The 12,319-nt window shown below is 42.3% G+C and overlaps 1 protein-coding gene across 1 annotated transcript; it reads left to right on the top strand.

The window, feature by feature from the left end:
- The first annotated feature begins 3,049 nt into the window (after positions 1-3,049).
- On the top strand, positions 3,050-4,859 carry LOC148878358 (plastid-lipid-associated protein, chloroplastic-like). The gene is made up of 3 exons (XM_088954117.1): positions 3,050-3,704; positions 3,944-4,130; positions 4,297-4,859. Exons 1-3 carry the CDS (start codon positions 3,226-3,228, stop codon positions 4,663-4,665), a joined length of 1,035 nt encoding a protein of 344 aa, XP_088810243.1. The 5' UTR covers positions 3,050-3,225; the 3' UTR covers positions 4,666-4,859.
- The last annotated feature ends 7,460 nt before the right edge of the window (positions 4,860-12,319 follow it).

Below are 12,319 nucleotides of genomic sequence, written 5' to 3'. Positions count from 1 at the left end.
AGGCCTCTGACTTCTAGTTACAGATCTCGATGCTCGGCTTCATTCTTCCACCTCAATTTTGTTCAGTTAACAGGACTATCTGATTATATCCCCAGTTTAAAATACCTCAAATCAGACAACACCAATATCCAAACGGTAAATCTATTCTTTAAAATAAAAACTTGCTCCATGAGAAACAAATTGCCAAACATTATTGTTAGTTCCCAGAAATCAGAAATTCCATTCCTGTTGTGATATAGGAATTTCTCCATAAAACGTAGGAATAATGGCAAACGAGATTGAAGATGCCAAAATAAAACTAGTCCCAACTCCGAAGAGGCAAGAGGGTATTAATCTTGAATTTACCCTACAATTAATAAATAGGGCGGGTTAGCAAGATGGCATGGACGTGAACCCATAATAAATTATGCAGTAAAGATACAATTACCCTGGTCACAGAAAATTTATTTTGGGCGTGGTGTGGAGTGTGGACCGGACCAGGACGTAATCTTAAGCAACACCAACCAATCAAAGTCGACCACGTCGCCTCTTTTTTCCTCTTATTTTTGTCTTTGGTTTATTTTTCGAAGTTGGAGTTAGAAAGAATCTTCTTTTACATACGGTTTCCAATACAAATCCAACGTGGTCGTGGAAATTTTGACAGCGAACAGGAGAAGATGAATCCAAAACGAATCTGCAGGGAGATATGAATATCACGCATAGCGTGTGTTTTGCAGGTAAGACCGTAGACTTTTATAGTCCTTGGTTTGTTTGGCAGCTGACAGCAAAAGACTTTGTGGCATCACCTGCTCAAACAAATATGCCTACACACCAATAATTGGGCTTTACCACGCCAACGCCACCACAAAATAGTGAAATACCTCTTTTAATAAGTATTTGCAGCGGACACTTACCAGCTGGCACACTCCAATCGTGATATGCCACATCAGTCTGACATGTGCGATCCATGTATACAGAATTGACATGGTGTCATGGGGGTAGTTCTATAGCGGAAGAAACCCGTGTGGCATCCAGGCCAAGGTAGGCTAGGAAAAGCCTTTGTGTGCTGTAAGGCTAGGAGTTGCCTGATGAAATGGCTCCGCCAAGGTCAGAAGCATTGGATCATGACCTCAAGTCGCATGGCTGGGGCACTTGGCTGGCTCTAGCCGGTCCATGGGAGGCATCGCTTACGTGCTAAAGGGGGAAGGCTATGAAGTGAGGCAACTGTGTGCCGAAGAGGTGACTCGGCACTGATGTGATGGGTCTCTTGTATGCCGGTGATGATGGGCACCCGTGCGTTAGGGGCAATGGGATAGCTCATTCAGCTTGGGCAAGGGGTTGGCAAGGTAAATGGTCATGCTTTAGCCAGGCCCGCATGCTAAACCTCCCTTGAGTGTCGGTAGCGCATGCCAGTCCATGTACTGTCCCCATGAGCAAGTGTGCTCCCATGAGGAACCCTGGTAGCCATGCTAGCCATTAACCAGGGCCGCCCCGTAAGGGAAGTTGGTCTAGGAGTGTCAAGGTTAGGCACCCAAAGAGGTTGACCACCCCTCGTCAAAGAATACGTTAAGCTTTTAGTGGTCTGCTTGAAAATAACATCAATTCTCCCAAAAATCTTACAGGTGAAAATGACAATGATATCCTTTAACGTAAGCCTAAAGCTAAACTTATGTCAGACCGTAACATGGTGCACCCTCATTGGATAAAACGAACTTGGACGGAAAGTGTCCTCTATCTACTCTATCGGGAGTTCAGGACTAACGAGGTGAGGTCTCGTGACGTGAGAGATAGATTCACCATAAAGAACGGGGAACAGAGTTGCCCCCCATACGCAACACTACTACTCAGTCTACTCTACATTACCATCGCTAATTATATTCCAATTCAAAATTTCTCTAAATTTTTTAGTATTAACTGTTTGTTGTCACGTAAGGCTAAATGATAAATAAATGATGTATTTATTTATCAATTCAACCCAATTGGCCAATTATAAAAATGAAATTAGTTGGGTTGGGTAAGGATTACAATTCAAAAATGGGATTTGTGCTTATTGGATTAGGGTTTGTGTATTCTTGCCTCAGGCTGGGCTTGGATTGATTTCAACCCGACCCAACCCAACTCAAATTATTGCACCCCTACACGACACAAACTTATTTCGTGTTAATAACTCATTTTACTGATAAAATTGGATGTAATAATCAGATTTTTGGGACATGGTATCTGTGGATTTGAAAAGTCTGCAGAAAAAGCCAAAATAGAAACCACTAATTTCCATTTTGCAATTGGATTAAGTCCGGTTGCAATATTTAAAGCATCCGTTTCCTTTGGAAAATGGAAACCACTAATTTCTTATTCATTCATCAGAATGTAGCACGGCTTGGGCTTCAAGAAAAGTTCATTTATTCATTTTTATATAAATGACAACCAAGTTTAGGGTACTCAACCTTTATTGTTGCTTTTGTATTAATTATATACAGTGGTCAGCGGGTAGGATGGCGTGTGCGGCCTCTATTACTCTAAAAACACTTAAAGCTATACTATACACGCTTCACATATTTTATGAACTTAATAAATAAAATAACAACTTTATATGTAATAGCATAACCATAACCATAACCACGCTATGTAATCAGTAGTAGAAGAATAAAGGGCCCACCTCATCCTATTTTGCAGGCCCAATAATTCAGTCCAGCCCAGGAAGGTTAGTTCGAGTTCGACGACGCAAGCGCACTGCGCACCCCCCAACTCACAGTAATATTTCTTTTGTTTGGATAACCTGGAATTGGGCCGGCCGACATTCATTGAATTGAGTGAGCTGGCATGTGACATGTCATTAAAGCAACCCAAATGGAGGAGTCCATCGTCAGGGATTTTTGCTTTTGCCTTTTGGTCCTTGACTCCTTGGTGGTGGTGCCAAACTTGAATTCCAGTTTGGCCCTTGTGGAATTCGGCCCCACAATCGGGTCGGGTCCCTGGCCTAGATAGCCAGGCCCCATGGGCATGAGCAGATCCTCACATTGGTTCTGTTTTCGATTTAGACGACAGTTGATCACGCTCTTCGTGTTGGCCCATGTCGTGCAATAACAGAAAGAGAGAATTAGAGAGTAGAGACTGGGATCTTGCTTCACACCAAACCTATGTGTATCAACTTTGCTGAATTGTGAAGGTATAAAAGTTGGTGTTTTCTTTTTCTCTTGTCAACAGTCCTAGAGTACAGTTCATCTTCTTCTCCAAAACCAGTCATCAATGGCTGCTGCTTCATCTGTCAATACATTCCCCTGTAAGACCCTCTCACTGGCACAGTCACAGCGCCTACTCGGTTTCAACAAGAACTCGTTCTCTCCGGTTAATTCGATCGGTGTTACTTCCAGGAAGCCGATTACGAGGTCGACATTCTCCATCGCCATCGGAGAACATAATCGAGTGAGGCCCATTCTCAGGATCCGAGCGGTAGGCGACGCCGACAAAAGGGCGGAGGATGAACCGATCGGTGAGGGCGTGATCAGCATGGCAGCTGCGGCGGCCGATAGGCCTGAGAAGCCCAGCGACATTGATATGCTCAAGAAACTTTTGTTTGATTCCTTCATCGGAACGGATCGAGGACTGAGGGCATCCAGTGAGTCCAGAGCGGAAATCGCCGAGGTCATTAGCCAGCTCGAGGCCTTGAACCCAACGCCGGCTCCCACCGAGGCCTTCACTCTTCTCAACGGCAAATGGATTGTTGCGTAAGGCCTTGACTCTTTCTCTGCAAACGGATCGAATGGAATCGGATATATAGTGGATTCGAATTCCATCCATTCCATCATTAAGATTTAAGCAGACTGGATAACGTAGCTGCTATTTCTATCTGCTGGTTTTAAGTTTTAACACATGATGACATGGAAGTAGAGAGTGCAAAGATAAAATTCACAAGTAGCTCGGCTCCAACTTCTTGTTTGTTGGTTTGGCCTTTGGATGCTTGTAGGTACACATCCTTGGCAGGTTGGTGTACGAGGGGGAGGCTGCCAATGGTGAAGGTGGAGGAGATATCTCAGACCATCGATTCATCAAGCTTCACTCTCAACAATGAGGTCCAGTTCATTTGTCCTTTGTCCGCCACTTCCTTCAGAACTAATGCCAAATTTGAGGTTCGAAGCCCCAAGCGCATCCAGGTTGGTAGTTACTCTACTTACTAGTTAGACAACAATATAATTGACAAATCGTCCACTATATATCATTTCCTACACCGTCCACCCATCAAGACATAATTCTTGAAATGTAGCGATCCATGAAGGCATTTTAAGTCTAACCACTTCAACTCTTATTGCTTCTATGCAGGTCTGGTTCGAAGAAAACATCACCATCACTAGCCAGACTACGGAATCTGTAGGAAAAACGCTCAGACTGCGTCTTTGCCCTATCATCTCTCCCCAATTAACCGACGCCGTGGAGATACCAGAGACAGTGGAGCTCGGTCTCTGCCTCTGCCCCTTGAACGCCATGATAAGATCGGTGAAGAACACTGCATCGTCGGTGGTGAGAATCATCTCCAGCCAACTATTACTGAAGATGCCATCTTCCAACACCAATTCACAGTCGTCGTGGCTGCTAACCACGTACCTTGACAATGAACTTCGTATTGCAAGGGGAGATGGTAGCAATGTGTTTGTACTCGTCAAGGAAGGCAGCTCCCTACTCGCATACTAATTCCTATTACCTACCTAAACAAACAACTTCCATCTCTTCTATTTTCTGTTTCTCTTTTTTTATGGTTTATGGTTTTTGTATTTCCACTTTTTCCCTTGCCTTAAAGGTTCCTCTTCTTTTCTGCACAAATATAAATTTGTATTCAATAACAGACACAAGAATCTTATGGATATGGTTTATAAATTTCTATTTAATTCCAAATTTCCAATTTGAGGGCAACACAGTGGGATTGTTGTTATTGTTGGCCCACATTGGGATCCATTAAGCCAGAAGTTGGCCTCTTCTTATATGGCCAACGAAGCACGTGACGCATAAGTCATCCATCCAATTACCACCCAGTTTTTATTCCCATCTTTCACCTTGCAAGTCAGGCAGTCTGGGCCGGGCTTAATGTCAACCTTGGCCCAACAACCCTAAAAATTGGGCTTAAACCCTGAGTCTGTACTGGCTCTGAGGTCAAGCCTGACCTTTTCAACGCAGGCCCAACCCGAACTGAAAATTGACATAATCAGGTTGGGTTCGGGCCACGGTGGGGCTTGGGTTGGTTAATTGGGCACAATTGGGCTTGTTAAACCTAATGTACTATGAAGTTGCATAAACCTATTTAGTATCACTAATTTAAACATTTAGATAAGAATTTTGTATATTTTACATATAAGCATGTATGCACATGTATATGTATGTGTGTATGCATGGATCTATGTACAACATATACATGTGTGTAATTGTGTATATATATCATTGTGTTCAATTGGGCCGGGCTTGGGTTACATAGGACGCATCCTGAAAAATAGAAAAGCCCATGTTTTTTGGGCCCAGGCTGTCGAGTTTAGATGGCCAAAAATTTCCCCTCTAAAGCATCCATCAAAATTGGAGGTTCTGCACAACTCAGAAACCTCAAAGTCTTCCAGTGTTAGGTGGCTCGGCTCCCATTTGACCATTTCTGTACAGGCGGTTGTCTCTGGAGAGAAAATTGCTCAACACATGCCATCCTCTAGCCTACCATGATGATTGATGACAGCGTCTTGTTTGTTATCCTTTGCAGACTCTTGCATTTCTATCCACCAGAAGCTCGAGAGAGTAGCAGCCCCAATGGTTCAATGTGTGTCAGTTGTAAAGAAACAAGAAAGGAACAAGTGATTGGCATGCATCATCACCAAACATTACCCATAAATAATGGATGTGAACATGTTAAAGAAGAAAAAGTTAGTCAGTGTTTTGTTCTTTGTGCGTCAGAAGGTCTTATCCATCACAGCCAGAATGTCTTTTACATATTTACCATTTCCAAGCACATTAAAGTCTACCCATCACTTGAGAACCTGGTGATAAAATATGCTCAATGATGGAAACAGAAATGATGAACATACTGGGAAAAGAGGACCCCATGTATATCACCAACTCTTTTTGGAAAAATAGAAGGATTCTCCACTTCCGCTTAAAAGAGTCGTGAAACAGAACATTAATCATTGCCAACTCATGCTTCAGTTTTAGTTTCACCAACCAGAGAAACAATTCTAATCCTATCTGCTATCCCAACTATATGTGTGGTCAGCTACATGAATCCTATTTTGCTAACCCATTCCATTTAATGCCATATCCATAATTCTAAAACGATCCTGAACTCTCAAGCATGACCTCACAAGCTCAAGATACAAAATTAATGTCATTAAAGAAATGCATAATCAAGCAGACAAGGCAGCAATCACAGACTTAAACAGATAATTGAAATTTTATGAGCAATTAATTCAACAAAAAACTTTTGCTAGAGATATCTTGGCATAGACTATGATTTACATTGTCAGAAGAGAGAAAGCATCACGTCTGTTTAGATGAAGAGTGTTGACAAGCTATTGAGAGATGTATTAATGTAACAGGCAGGCGGCCATAAAAGTGCTCTTACTATCTCCTGGTTTTTCTTTTTCATAATTGACTTTATCCTTCAGGTAAGTCAGAAACAAGTAATAGCACTCTTCATGTTTGTGATTGATTAATGCCCAACTAGAATTCATCATACCATACCAATAAACCAAAACAATGATCTTCAGCAGCTCAGAGTGCTACAGAGCATTTAAAAGGTTCTTGAATTTTAGAATACCTACATACTAACATAGGGACTTGTTTCCCATGGCCTTCAAATGGAAAATATGAAACATTAAGCTTTATGTGAGGAGGTATGATACATATAGAGAGAAAGGCAAGAAATCCAATTTATAAGGGAGCAATCTGAAAACAAGCAGGGAATAATATCTCACAGTTTCTTAATGATGGTAAGATCTTGGGGTGACAAGAATGAACATATAGGTAATTCATGCTTAAAATATGCTGAAGGTTAGGTCGGTATCCACTACCCAGTCCACCCCTCCCAAGACCCTGGACATCCAGGACCAGCATTTGATAATGGCCTTTTGTAGTTTCTTGAAGAGGGTATTCTGAAAACGGTTTGGCCATATCAATACAGACTGCAAATATGTAATACAAAAAAGTAACAAACATTTATGGTATCATCCACAAACATAAAATGGAATTCTTGATGGGATGCAACGATTTTTGTTTCTAAATTGAAGAGTGCAACCATGAATATCTGATGTGGTCACCTTTGCTTGTGAAACTTCATACCTGCACAATGTTATTGGAATAAGACCTAAAAAAAGTTCCTCCTCCATGGATGATGAAATCAAGATTCTGCATTCTTAAACCAAGGTCGTTCAGGTCCCAGTGTTTTCGAGTTTAAATTTATCTTCTAGTTCATCAAGACATATAGGGTTAATAATTTTGGAAAGTTCATACCTGCACAATGTTATTGGAAGAAGACCTAAAAAAAGTTCCTCCTCCATGGATGAAGAAATCAAGATTCTGCATTCTTAAACCAAGGTCGTTCAGGTCCCAGCGTTTTCGAGTTTAAATTTATCTTCTAGTTCATCAAGACATATAGGGTTAATCATTTTGGAAAGTTGAAGATACAATCATGTTATCCTATTTTCTGGGGTCAAAACTTGTCTGTTTTGCAAGATTTTGGTGCTATTAGGTAGTTAATTGGGTAGTGTATCCAGTGAGACTAAGATTCTCTAAATCCAACATGTTTTGAGGGAGTTATGGTCATTTTAGTGATAGGATATCAATTGATGACAGGATTTGGATTTTTCTATTTCTTTGGTCTTGTTGGAATGGTTTTTGGTTTATAAATGTGATGCCAAAGTTATTTTAGGAACTAGAGTCTTTATCTGAGTGTCCTTATAAAGGTTACCTATTGGGTTGCCTTTTAAAATGGTTATAATTTATTTTGAGTCAGTTTCCTAGTTGAAATTGGTGTCTATAAAGGGAGATTCAAGCCCTTAATTATAATTAATATATAAATAGTCATTATAATTGGAATTTAATAAATGAATTAATAAAATAATAGTTTATTTTTTAAGTTACCTCTGCAAATAGCATGATCTTCTTCTTAATCTGGCATTTTCTTTTAAAAGTTCACTGTTTCTTCTCTCTTCCTTATTCAGATCTGAATATCTTCCTCTCATAATCCAGATCCATGTTTCTCTCTTTTCTCCCCACCACAATCAACCCCGATACAACTTTTTTCTTTCCTGTCCTATATCATGATGCCACTACAAATGCTTAAAACAATTGGTATGCATATAACAAACAAGTACAACTAAAAGAGTAAATCAATATGTATATATTATAAATAGTTAGAAATAAACAGAATTGAATAAAACTTCTAAATAACCAATGTGTGCAACAACCCAATAGGTCAACTAGGCAGAGATGCAGAGTAGTTGTTAGTCTACCTAGTTGGTGCTTAGTCCTCCTATACAACCACATCATGGTATCAAGTCTATCAAACATCTAGTCAATGATGCACTTAGTGTGGCCCTTAACTGACTAATCAGTTGACCAGTAACTATTCAATGCTTTGACAACATGAGGTAATAGTAAAGTTATAAAACCATATTAGTGATGCAAACTTTACCAAAGCTGAAATTTTGGCCTCCTTACTGATGCTCCATATTTCCAATGGATTATGCTTCTTCTAAGCCATCGAATGAGGATCAGCAACTATCATCAAATAGAACAGTAACTGGGGGCAAGGACTTTGGAATCTAGCCCATTACCTTAATGGAGTTATAGATATACTATTGTCAGGGAAGTAAACTGTATTTCTTATTGCCTTGCAAAGGTGGCTGTGAGAAGAGAAACTTTTGTACAGTGACAACTCTACCCTTTTTAGATTGTATTTTGTTACTGAAAGATGGACCTCTAGTTCATACTCTATATACTCCTCTGCATCCTATGATGCACACCTTCCTTTTTGTCATTTAACAAAATATTGTTATTACCTTCTATAAAAATTAACAGCAATTGACAACTATTGAAAGCTAATCATAGACAAAACACATAATGGAAGTGATCATCAGCTTAACTGGCAGAAGTAATTGCATCATTTCAATATGTTGATTCTGCAGTTATGGTCCATATAAAGACTCTAAACAGAACTTTCTGCATAACAATGTAACAATGAATAAAAAGATGGCAACCAGTAGTACTCAGAGTAGAGAGTATGGATAATAAGTACATAGCAAAGGGAAGATTCTATGATACAAATATATCAATTGACAAACTCCCTTCAGCAAATTCCACCAATGCCTGCAACCTAATAAAGGGGCCAATAGGTTTAACATTCTGATCCTAAAGCCCAAAATCCATATAGGCTTCTGTTGAGGGCCCGGGAATAGGATCTCGTCACGGGTCGGTCCACGGGGAAAACCTCCTGTTTTCCCTCGTTCCTTCTTGCTCGTGATGAACCTATCTTGGCGCCTTTGGTGATTTGTCCAAGAGATCACTAACTCTCCTAACTCACTCTTGACTGAATAATTTGATATCTCATTCAATAATGGGGTCTCCTTAAATAGGAGATTACAAGAGTCCTAATCAAGGGGAGTCTCCTTGCTGAATAGGGAGACTTCCAGTTCTATCTTGCTAAGGATAAGATAAGCTAATCCTAATCTGATAAGCTACTAACAAGATAAGATAAGCTAAGCTAATCCTAATCTGATAAGCTATTAACAAGATAAGATAAGAGATAAGAACAAGCAAAATAAGCTAATCTAATCTAAATAAGGCTGTTGTTGCCGAACTGGGTAGGATGAGCATCACTGAATTCTTGCTGCTGCTGGCGGTGGGCCCGGGGCCTGTTGCTGCCGGCGGCGATGGTACGTCTTCCCGAGGAAGGCGTCCATAACATTACTCCCCCTCCTGGACTACGAGCTTGTCCTCAAGCTCGAAAGCTGGATATGTGGCTTGGAACTCTGCCAATGGGATCCATGTGGTTTCTGTTGGTGGTAGATCACACCATTCCACCAAGACTTCAAGGATTCCACGATTGAAACGAGAGGGGGTGATAGTTTTAGGCTGGGGGACCAGTTTGCCATCTTTCAAGGGTGGCAGGGAGGGAACTTGGTCCGAGGAAACACCCGTAAATGGTTTCAGCAAGGAGATGTGGAAGACATCATGAATTCGGCTAGTCTCTAGCAATTCCAGCTGGTAGGCCACACTGCCAATCCGTCGCAGAACCTTGTAGGGCCCATAGAACTTAGGGGCCAGCTTTGGGGCAGCCTTGTGGCGCAAGGAGCACTGCCGGTAGGGTTGGAGCTTCAACCAAACAAATTGTCCTGGACCGAACGACAGTTCCCGGTGGTGCTTATCATAGTGGAGCTTCATGCGGAGCTGGGCCTGCTATAAGCGAATGCAGATGTTGGTGAGGAGGGCGTCGCGGTCCTGTAAGGAGTGATCAACTGCGTCCAAGCGAGTAGATCCGGGCTCGTAGGACATCAAGCGGGGAGGATCCCTGCCGTAAACGACGTGAAAGGGAGTCATGCCGAGGGAGGAATCAGCTGCGCGATTAGAGGATCCGAGGTTGGAAACGCTACATAGAACCATCGCGTCTTCTTCTCGCCTAGACAAGGCATCAGCTGCGCGATTAGAGGATCCCGCCTTATATTCCACCTGGAAGTCAAACCCGAGCAGTTTGCTAACCCAATGCTGCTGAGGGGAAGTGGTGAGACGCTGCTCTAATAGGTATTTGAGGCTGTAATGATCAGTTTTGATGATGAAAGACCGTCCCCACAAATACAGCCTCCAGTGCTGGATGGCTCGGGCAAGGCCGATTAGTTCGCGCTCATAGGCTGGAAGCTTCAGATGCCGGTCGACCAATCTGCGGATGAAGAAAGCGATCGGGTGCCCTTGCTGCTGTAGTACGGCCCCGATACCCACTCTGGAAGCATCGCACTCGACTGTAAATTCGAGGGCGTAATTAGGTAATTGCAGGACAAGGGTTGAAGACAGTGCATTTCGCAATGACAGAAAAGCTTCATCAGCTACGTCGTCCCACCGGAAGGAGTTTCTCTTCAACAGGTTGGTTAACGGGGCTGCCAACACTCCATAGTTCTGTACAAATTTGCAGTAGTAACCCGTTAAATCGAGGAACCCGCATAAGGCCTTGGCGGATTGAGGTTTGGGCCATTCTGTTATAGCCTGAATCTTGGAACTATCAACTGTGACACCCTGCCCATGGATGATGTGGCCGAGGTAAAGAACCTGTCGTTCCCCGAAGGAGCACTTGGACCGTTTCAGGAATAAGTTGTGTTGGCGTAGGAGTACGAAAACGGTCCTCAGATGGTGGACATGCTCTACCCATGATTTGTTAACGAGGATACCTTCAAAGAAAACTAAAACAAATTTGCGCAGATGGGGCTAGAATACCTCGTTCGTTAGTGCCTAAAATGTAGATGGTGCATTGGAGAGTCCGAATGGCATGACTAAAAATTCGAAGTGGCCATGGTGGTGCGAAAAGCAGTCTTCTTCACGTCACCGGGAGCCATGCGAACTTGGAAATATCTGGACCTGAGGTCCAACTTAGAGAAATACTGGGCACCATGCAACTCGTCCAGCAGTTCGTCCACAACGGGAATAGGGCACTTATCTTTGATCGTCCAGTCATTGAGTTCTCTATAGTCAACACAGAACCTCCATGTTCCATCCCGCTTCGCCACCAACAGAACTGGCGAAGAGAAGGGGGAGTGACTTTTGCGTATGATCCCTTGGTTCAGCATCGTTATACATTGTTTTTCTATCTCATCCTTCTGCAAGTGAGGGTAGCGATAAGGCCTGACAACGACTGGTGCTGAACCCGCCACCAAAGGAATACGACGGTCGCAATCTCAGGAAGGGGGAAGGCCATTCGGTTCCTGGAACAGATCTGAAAACTCGGCGAGAAGTTTTTCCATGGCTGTCGGTTCTGTCTGGAGTGCATGAACCTGCGGTGTCTTTTCATTAACCCTGCAACCGTGCCATGAAACTTGCTTTCCATTCAGGCGGAAGGTCATGGTGAGTGCGCTGAAGTCCCACAAAATCGGGCCTAGGGTAATTAACCATTTGACCCCGAGAACAATATCGAACCCATCCAATGAGAGTACAAATAAATCAACAAGAATTAGTTCAGAATTGACCTGTACTGGGACGCCCTTACAAATCCCTGGACTGTGAAAAACACCGATTTCTCTAGGAGAGAGAAAAAGGTAGCGAAAATAGGAAGAAGAGAACTTGAAGAAATTCTGAAAATCTGAAGTATGAAATTCATTCATAATTCTGGGAAATA

Source organism: Nelumbo lutea, chromosome 1, assembly GCF_056320005.1.
Source record: "Nelumbo lutea isolate HS-2025 chromosome 1, American lotus-T2T, whole genome shotgun sequence".
In the NCBI taxonomy this organism is placed as follows: Eukaryota; Viridiplantae; Streptophyta; class Magnoliopsida; order Proteales; family Nelumbonaceae; genus Nelumbo; species Nelumbo lutea.
The sequence above is the reverse complement of the archived record's forward strand: the minus strand, read 5'-3'. Positions and strand labels throughout refer to the sequence as shown.